At 42.0% G+C, this 10,391-nt stretch overlaps 1 protein-coding gene across 1 annotated transcript in view; it reads left to right on the top strand.

Moving 5' to 3' along the window:
* Positions 1 to 3,274: 3,274 nt before the first annotated feature.
* The window catches only part of pcsk1 (proprotein convertase subtilisin/kexin type 1), a gene marked incomplete at both ends in the record, with an annotated part of 65,870 nt that continues 58,753 nt past the window's right edge, over positions 3,275 to 10,391 (top strand). The window contains 3 exons of the mRNA XM_084316673.1: positions 3,275 to 3,466; positions 5,711 to 5,815; positions 6,594 to 6,716. Coding sequence (XP_084172799.1) covers positions 3,275 to 3,466; positions 5,711 to 5,815; positions 6,594 to 6,716 — 420 coding nt within the window. The remainder of the gene's footprint in view (positions 3,467 to 5,710; positions 5,816 to 6,593; positions 6,717 to 10,391) is intronic.

The following is a 10,391-nucleotide window of genomic DNA, read 5'->3' as shown; positions in this document are numbered from 1 at the left end:
TAAGTTTGGAGATTGCAGTGTCAACTGCTTTTTCATTTTCCTTGTGCTGGCTATACTTTTGGTCAGGCTTCTTATATTTAAGTGTAGTGCTGCCCTATTCAGCATTTAGCCTTCTTTTGTAGCTATACTCGTTTTCGTCTACTGGCTTAGTTTACACTTTATTTTATAAAGGCTGAGTCCTTTATGGTAGTGTTTTCTTTTGTTCTTTTGGAACTGCCCTTTGCACATAAACTCCCTTGGTGGAGGTTTATTGTTTTATGTTTGCAATATAAACTCTGTTTTTAGGAGTTGCCTTTGTGGCTTATTTATTTTCTCTACAATACCTCTTTAATGAGTGTTGTCCTGTTTTTTTGGACATTACTTATTTTCTTGAATACTCACTTTGAGGCTTCCACCTGTAAAGGTTGTTTTGTGTTGTTTATTTTTCCCCTTCTCCTAAAATGTCTGCGTAAGCAGTTAGTGGTTATCCTTTTTACGTATAACTTTAAGAATCCCTATTATCTGCTCATGACCCACACACACACCCACAGCCCTCACATCCCCAGAAAAAAGACGAGGCGAAAACTGCGATAAACCTTATATTCACGGCGCTATAAAATGACAACCAACCGATGGATTTTTATTTTCTTTAAGCCATTATGAAGGCACGGTTTATGCACTCAAGTGACAATGAGAATGGACAGATAGCAATACTATAAAGTATATATATAGCTGTTAGAAAGTACATCGGTTTGTTGACAAAGCGTTGTCCTCCAGCCATATATTACACTGCAAGCCGTGGTCGTCAATGTGTTAACTGACTGCATTAACTGCTGGTGAGCACCAGATGGAGCCATGACCCCACCATCAACCCCCTGTGTGGGGCAGTAACCCATATTGTTTCTAATGTCAATGTGGGGTTGCCTCTCCCAACCTTGTGCAGGTCTGGGAGTGTAACAGTTAGTGTCTCTTGAGCAGCATATTACCGAGACCGAGATCCTCCCATGTTTCCTATCTTTCTCACAGACCGGCGTGTTGTCGTGGAGCGAGCCCCAGTGGTGTGGCTTACGAGGCTTCAGGGCCATGACAGATATTAGGCTTACAAGGCTTCAGGCCATGGCAGACACAACTACTACACGCTCGTTCCAAGGCATCCTGTCGGTCTTGATTAACACACACCTGCTATTACTGAGATGGAGATAACACGAACTAACATATCCACAACCTCCTTCGAGTTTGACAACAAGTAACACCCACTCCTACACCTGGACCATTGTACACACCGCGTCTGAGACGGGAGCGCCGTGACCTGCCGTCACGAACACGACACGTTTAAAGACCGTCTCCCGTCGCTGGTGAGCTGGTAGCTATCAAAGCAATACTTATATGCAGCAGCAAAGCTTTTGAGAAAGGAAAACAAAACAGAGATCACACATTATTTGCACATTTCACAATCAAGAACATCGTGCATCGCTCACACAAGGGGCTCGGTTGAATGAGCAATTTAGAATTTACACTTCTATTTCTGTGCGGGAGCCATTGCATGATTTTCCATTCCGTCATGGTGCTTTAGAAACAGTTTATGTCATGATAGGTTCCATACGGCTGTGCTTTCATGCCAGTCTCATCCTGCGTCCACACATTCTGTTCTACTTGGATGACAAAACCAGGATTATGCCCACTAAAAATAGACCGACTGTTGGCTCTGCACAGATCTGTGTTGCTCCGATGCGTTTTTGTCATTGCTATTCGGGCTGAGTATTGTTTGAAATGTTTCCGATACCGATACCTTGCCTATGATTCCGGTACCACAATAATACCTTTTTCATTTCAGTACTTTGTGTGAATGAAAACATTCTGGCGTAATTATATCTTTTCCTCCAACTATGTTTCTATAAAGCACTAAACCCCATGTGTTGTTTACTATATGCAATTATAAAGTGCTTTCTCTTGATTTGTGAATCAATTCATGTTGGATACAAGAACTCCAGTAGTGATTGGCTGCGATCAGAGGGGCTTACTAGGCTTCAGGCAGGACTACTCTGCTACGCTCACCCCACGTTGACGGATACGTGTCAGGGACACAGCACCACTGCAAACCACCTGGATTCAAACTCACATCCCATGCATGGGAAACCAAAATAGCAAAAGGGAATCTCCCCTGTGGCCATGGCAGATATTAGGCTTACAAGGCTTCAGGCCAAGGGAGATATTAGGCTGACTAGGCTTCAGGCTGAGGGAGATATTAGCCTTACTAGGCTTCAGACATGGCTACTCTGCTTCACAGGCACATGTTTCTTGGCTCTTTGAAGCCCAGATGTAAATGTTAATGTACTGCTTGAATTTAAAGCCTCTACACTTGATTTAGTTATATAATCCATGAATCGTATGAACTAACATATAAAGCATGTAGATAATATAAGATGATATAGAGGTGATATATATAAAGTGATGATACAAAAAGGCCATTGTTCAACTTCATACCGAACATGCTGAACAGCTGGTTTACTCCCAGAGTCTGTAATCTTCTGTGTACATGGAGCTGTCCGCCTCCCCGTGGTGCTGAATCGTGTATTCCATTCCTGATGACGCGGGACTCCCAAGAACGTCATCATCCCTGCTGCAAGCAACGCAGTGGGGAAGAGGAGAGAGAGGGGGCGGGGGTAGACACGAGGTTAGCATAGATACCTATCATCGAGGACTTTACCATAGAACAGTAATCAATGGTCTAACTTCAGTCGACAGTCTGAGTAAATTTCTTTACAATTAACATTGTAATATATTACGTGTCCTCCTTCCTCTCCCTTCCTATTGTCTTAGAACAGAGAGAAAGCCTACTGCGGGCTATTTTTAGTTGGACCCCCCCCCACACACACACACGCACACACACACACACACACACACACACACACACACGCACAGATGCACGCACGCACGCACACACTCACCCCCCCCCCCCCCCCCCCCCCCCCCCCATCCTCTCACCAGACGTAGTCCCTTGGGACTCGAGCACACGTCCTACCAGGTATAGACGCCAGACTGACGTCAGAGCAGCAACATTATTTTGACGTGTAAAGCCGCCCCGCCCACCCCGTCCATCCTCTCGCTTGATGAGCCAATAGAGGCAATAAGGATCCAGCTACAGCCGCTGATGTGCTGCTTCTCGGGTTCATTAAAAGACAATTTCAACACAATACTTATATTCCGAATTCTCGAATTTGCTTCCCGCGAGTGAGATATATAGTATATATAATACTTATTATTTTCTCATCTAATTGATTTCCCCCCCTCGGAGATGGAAGTGGGATCATGTCGTCCAGCGGTGGTGTTCTGTGTTCTTGCGGTCCTCTGCTCCTTCGTTCCCCGCTCCACAGACGGCTCTCTGGCGGACAGACAGTATCTGAACGAGTGGGCCGTGGAGATCCCGGGCGGACTCTCTGCCGCCGAGGCGCTCGCCAGAGACCTGGACTACGAGATGGTCCGACAGGTAGGTTTATTGGAGAGAGCGAGCAACGCCCTGGCTCCGGTCCAGAGACACAGCTGATTGATTGATTGATTGATTACAAATGTTATTAACAGATTGCAGAATGGGTACAATACAGTACAGCAATTGTTAAGGGGATGCAGACCAGAGAAAGATTTTCGTCTTGTTTACATCAGGGTCCCCCAATCAAACCATCAGCTATCAAACCATCTATTATATAACTATATAATATAACTGATAGGGCATATAGACCAGGCATCATCTGCACCTTGATTACACACTGCCTATATTTACTCAGAGTTAATTATATTGTTTACACTGCCTATTTTTACTTTTACTATAATTGTATTACCTGTATTGATGTCTTCTACTATTACCATGTACCCCCCCCCCCCCCCATCCCTCCCCCATGCTGCTATGATGCCTGGATTTCCCCAAGGGGATCAATAAAGGAATATCTTATCTTATCTTACCTTATCTTACCCTTACCCTGAATTGAAAATGGGGGACCCTGATGTAAACAAGACAAACGTCTTTCTCAGGTCTGCATCCCTTAACAATTGTGTGTATTGAGCCGTACTGTATTGTACCCATTCTGCAATCTGTTAAACAAAGTTTTCATTCATTCATTCATTCATTCATTCATTCATTCATTCATTCATTCATTCATTCATTCATTCATTCATTCATTCATTCATTCATTCACCCTGATAGAATAACCCAAGCATCATAATATAGGGCTTGAGTTGACAGTGAAACTATATAGGCTTTGTTTATGACTTATGTGATTGGTTGTATTATGTATGGCAGTTGTCATTGAAAACTGTGGGATATGTCTACCGACGTCAAACATCTACTTTGTCACATGCATTCAGCCACGGGCGAAATTAAATAATTAAATATTTCCCTTTTTCTAAGTCAATTTGGATCACAGGCAGTCAGAACGGAAGCGCCTGGGCAGAGGATAACAACACTGATATAAAAACAATGTAGTAACCGTATATCGGTTTCCTCAACCACTGCTCTTTGTTAGATAAGGCCAAGAGATCGGAAACCCATAGCTTTTATAATTCAACAGCTTGTGTACTTTGTACACATTGGAATCAGTGTGTCAGTATGTCGTTGAAAGAGAAGGGTTTCGACTCATTGTTTACCTCCATCTGATAGCTTATAAGTGCATGGAGACGTGTTTTTTATATTCCTGCCCTGTTCACCCTATCTGCCCCATGTACTTATCTGTCCCAGTACTTACTGCTGCTGCCATGCCTTGTCCAATACAAACACATTAGACCTACCGTGCTTTAATTCAGATGGCCCCTGCGGCCCTTGACGACGCCGGTCAATGATTAACTGAGCACTCAGGTATCATGGATACCCGCTATCTATACTACCCATCAGTGAACCACCTGTCTGTGGTCAAGCACAGGTCAGACCGTGTCCAGATTTGTCTTTATTCAAGTCGTGTTTCTGACCAGCACCGTTCACTGGGGGAACCGTGTATTTGCACCTGTAGATCATTCATTCTGCTGCTGCTTCGTGTGATGTGCTCAGTTTTAGAGCACAGAATACAAGCAAAGGAGCCTTTGTGTATGAGGGGCCCTTAGAGTCTAGATAATGTGATACAATATGTATAATGCTGTGTTTATTAACACACGTTGTTAAGATATATTTGAATAAAAATGGACTGATAAAAAAATGTATCCAGTTTTTTTTTTTATGTCTTATGTGTCACAGTCTCCCCCAAATTTATGTTGCTGGAAAATGCAGAATCGTGATTTGGTGAAAACAAAATAGTGTTGTATAAGCTAATAGCTCACAAGAGATGGATTCTTGAGGTTGAGAGGCTGAGTCTTTGAGTCTAGAGAATGTGATACAATATGTACAATGCCTTGTTTATTAACAGATGGCGTTCAGATATATTATTTGAATTAAAATTTACTGATAAAAAAAAAGAATCAATTGCTTATTTGTTATCCAGTTTAAAAAAAAATTATTAGGCTATGTGTCACAGTCTCAAAGATATGTTGTTGGAAAATGCAGAATCGTGATTTGGTGAAAACAAAATAGTTTCTGTTACCTAAGACGGTGTTGTAAGCTAATAGCTCACTGAGAGGTGGATTCTTGAGGTGGTAAAAAAGAAAAAAAAAAAAAAAAGGCACTGCCTATTCCAGGCTCACAGGGTGTCAACAATAGATGGACGTCCTATAAAATATTCAGTAATATCTTCCCTTCTCTCCCTGTCTACAGATTGGAGCCTTGAAGAACCACTTCTTGTTCAAACGCCACACCCATCCTAGCAGGATGAAGAGAAGCGCCAACCACATCACCAAGAGGCTATCGGAGGACGACCGTGTAAGTAGCCCTGAAATTGCCTTGTGGTCGTACGCCTGACTGCACCAATGTATTCCACGAGATGAAGAGTTTGATATTTAAATTGTTTTGGACAATCAACTTTTTGACAGTCGCACAGTAAACCGTTTAGAGATATGGAGGTAGCATTTTAAACAAGAAACACTTCTGCCATCTTTAAATATGAAAGTACCCAAAGCTCAAGTAGCACAATACAAATGAATGGAAGCGGATACGGATCAGGCTAGCCTAGCTTAAAACTCTGAGAGAGGTGTTTTTGCCCAACAGCTAGGCTGATTCATTTGTGCTAAGCTAGGTTAACTTACAGCCGGATAGCTTTCTACTGAACACACAGGGAGGAAACTGATATCTATCTCGTTGTCCGACTCTGGAGAAGACGGTAAGCACAGTTCCCATAACGTTGGCGTGTTCCTTTAACTATAAAAGTACACACAACCTCTACTGTCTTTTTAATAACTACACTCACAATTAGAAAAGTTAAAACGGGGGAGCTCCAGTAGCTCACCATGAACCAGAATACCGTGCTGCGTCACGGATCTGGTTGACTCCGAGTTCGATTCCCGGACCCGCCGTCATTTGCCGAATGTCTTCCCCTGTTCTCCCTCCTGTTTCACCCTGCATCTGTCGGTCATGCTTGACCAGAAAAGCGATAAACGCTAAAAAAAAAATGAAGTTTAAAAAAAAAAAAAAAAGTGAAAACGGAAGTGAAATGGATTTTTCCGCCCAAAGGCTAGTTGGCTAAAAGCCTCTGTGTCTCCAGGTGTCGTGGGCCGAGCAGCAGTATGAGAAGCGCCGCGCCAAGCGAGCAGCCCTGCCGGAGTGCACGGACTGTCCGGCAGACAAGCTGTTTGACGACCCCATGTGGAAGCAGCAGTGGTACCTGGTACGTCTCTACAAGCACATTCCAAGTGTTTTTACTCAAGTGCTGTACTTAACCCTCCAGTCACCCTTGTCGCAGTTCTGGTCAAAAAGCTTTTCTTTTCTTTTTTTTCTTTTTTATGTGTGTTTGTGGATAGAGTTGGCTAGATTTAATGTATATGCCAAAAAAGTAGCTCAGTATCACATCTTGGACTCACATTACAATAATCCATGTTTTTTTTTTTTTTTTTAACAATCACTATTAAGCGTGTGAACAACAAGTGTCACACCTTTCACCCTAGTCGCAGAACTGAACAGGTTAGGGTTAGGGGGTTAGGGTTAGGGTAACCCTAACCCCCTAACCCTAACCACAACCCTAACCCCAACCCTAACCCCAACCCTAACCCTAACCCTAACCCTAACCCTAATTTAAGAAATGGTTAAAATCCTGAAAATGAATAAATATTTGATATGTATGGTGAGGACTGAAGTTAATAATGATATTCATGAAAAAAGATTTGAACAATACATGAAAAAGATATGTTTTACTTAGATCGCAGTTTTGGTCACTAGGGAGACAGATAGTGGGTTTTTTGAAGGGTGACTGGAGGGTTAAGTACAATTTCAAGCTACTTGTACTTTATGTGAGTATTTTCATTTTAGGGAACTTTATATTTTTAGTACTCTACACTACATTTCAAAGGAAATAGCGTACTTTTTACTCCACTACATTTATCTGAAGTGAACCCATCAGTTACTAGTTACTTTGAGGAAAAATATTTTGCATAGAAAACATGGTTAAAATGTATGAAGATTATATACTTTCACAGAGGACATAATCAGAGCAGCATAACTGGACCACATACCACTCTAACATAACCTGTAGAGGTCAATGGATCGATGGTCGAAGGCTCCCAAGCACTGGAATACACACAAGTCATGTAGAATGCGTACTTTTACTTTAGATACTTAAGTACATTGAAGAATAAATACTTCTCTACTTTTACTTAAGTCGAATTTGAGGACTTTTACTTTTATCAGAGTACTTATTTATCCGTGTATTTCTACTTTTACTTAAGTAAAGGAACTGTGTACTTCTTCCACCACTGTGTGTGTGTGTGTGTGTGTGTGTGTGTGTGTGTGTGTGTGTGTGTGTGTGTGTGTGTGTGTGTGTGTGTGTGTGTGTGTGTGTGTGTGTGTGTGTGTGTGTGTGTGTGTGTGTGTGTGTGTGTGTGTGTGTGTGTGTGTGTGTGTGTGTGTGCGTGCGTGCGTGCGTGTGTGTGTGTGCAGTTACGTTGTGTGTGGTGTTTGTTACATGTCGCGTTACGTTGTGTCATTGTATTTGTTCTGCCGGATCATTTTGTCTCGTTACCGTCTCTTTGTACAGTAGGTGCAAAATGTAGCCCTTGAGCAAGGCACTAGTATTAGAACTGGAGTTTGTCCCTGGGCACGAGACTATGGACGACTGCTGCTCCTAAATAGTAGGATGGTTAAATTCAAAGGATAATCAATCAATCAAATTAATTTATATAGCACGTTTAAACATGACGCTTGTCAACCAAAGTGCTTCACATAGCTAAGCTAAGAACAAAGAAAAGTATAAAAAAAATAAAAAATAAAAAAATCAACGGATAGACAAAGGAAAAACAGAACAACAAGTCAACAAGTAAGGCAAGAGTCAAAGTGAGTCAGGGAAGGCCAGGCGATATAGGTGGGTTTTGATTTTTGATTTAAAAGACTCGATGGAGGGGGCAGATTTAATGGACATGGGGATGGTGTTCCAGAGGTCAGGGACTGCGACCGCAAAAGCACGTCCCCCCCTAGACTTGAAGTTAGACCTACGGGTGGTTAGGAGACCCTTATCAGCTGATCTGAGGGCCCTGGCGTTGGTATAGGGGGTGATGAGGTCTGCTAGGTAAGCAGGGGCCTTACCATTTAGGGCTTTGTAAACCAATAAAAGGACCTTGAAGTCTATTCTAAAGCACACCGGGAGCCAGTGGAGGGAGGCATGTACAGGGGTGATGTGAGCTCTCTTCCGGGTACCTGTGAACAGTCTAGCGGCAGCGTTTTGGGGGAGTTGTAGACGGGCTATGGTGGATTTATTTAGCCCCAGGTACAGGGAGTTACAGTAGTCTAAGCGTGAGGATATGAAGGCGTGAATTACTCTTTCCAGGTCTGAGGGGGAGAGAATGGCCTTGATCCTGGCTATGGACCGGAGCTGGAAAAAACACCCCTTCACCACCGAGTTTACCTGCCTATTGAAGGAAAACTCGGGGTCAAAGAGCACGCCCAGGTTTTTAACAAAGGGCTTGACTACTAGGGGAGACAGGTTACCCAGGCTGCTGGCAATGACACTGGTTTGGTTCGGAGGGCCGAAAAGGAGGATTTCACACTTTGACTGATTGAGCTGTAGAGAATTGTGTGCCATCCAGTATTTGATGTTGTCTAGGCAGGAACGAAGACTGTCGAGATTGTTTATATTGTTGGGTTTCATGGGGAGATAGACCTGAGTGTTGTCGGTATAAAAATGGAAAGAGATGTTGTGTTTTTTAATGATCAGACCAAGGGGCAGCATGTATAGGGAGAATAGGATAGAGCCAAGGATGGAGCCTTGTGGAACCCCGCAAGAGAGAGAGGCAGAGGGGGAGGAGCAGTTTCCGATATTAACGGAGAAGCTTCTATCACTGAGGTAGGAGGTGAACCATGATAGGGCTGTGCCACTGACACCAACTGCCTGGTGAAGACGGTCAATGAGAATAGCATGGTCTATTGTATCGAAAGCTGCACTGAGGTCTAAGAGCATAAGGACAGCACAGTCCCGGTTGTCAGTAGTGAGGAGCAGGTCATTGGTGACCTTAATCAGGGCAGATTCTGTGTCCTGGTAAAGTCCTATATGCAAAAGAATTACTTGGCAAATAAAGATATTCTAATTGTGATCCTAATTGGACACATTTGTTGTTAAAGGATACGATTGAAATTAACATACAGTATACTGTAACAGCAGTGTTGTGAAAACATTTACATAAGAAATATATCTAAAAACCATTAGCATATACATACTCATTGATAACACCATTCCAAACCTTTTGTGACAGGCCTCTATTTCCAAGGCTGTTTTCCCCAAATGTTCCAGAGATGCTGGTCTGAGGTCAGATTTCACCTCCCAGCGGCCCTGGTCTGGCTGGGCCTTCTGTTGATCCTGACAGTCTGTTGCCCCCTGGGACAAAGCATTGGACAGCTCCACGACACGCTATAGCTAGGCTGCTGGATCATCACAGCTACCATGTCACATCTCTCTCTTTCTTCATCTTTCTTTTCTGTCCTCCCAGCTGTTAACAAGCTGTTATAATAATAATAATAATAATAATAATAATAATAATAATATAATAATAATAATAATAATAATAATAATAATAATAATAATAATAATAATAATAATAATAATAATAATAATAATAATAATAATAATAATAATAATAATAATAATAATAATAATAATAATAATAATAATAATAATAATAATAATAATAATAATAATAATAATAATAATAATAATAATAATAATAATACACTTTATTTGTATAGCACCTTGCATACAAGAATTGCAACTCAAAGTGCTTTACAACAGTTTTTCACATTAGGATCTAGCATCCCAATAAGCCACTTTGTTTATGGTTTGATTATATGGCATTATGGTTTG

The sequence above is a fragment of the Notolepis coatsorum genome, assembly GCF_963971535.1.
Source record: "Notolepis coatsorum genome assembly, chromosome: 6".
Lineage (NCBI taxonomy): Eukaryota > Metazoa > Chordata > Actinopteri > Aulopiformes > Paralepididae > Notolepis > Notolepis coatsorum.
The sequence above is the reverse complement of the archived record's forward strand: the minus strand, read 5'-3'. Positions and strand labels throughout refer to the sequence as shown.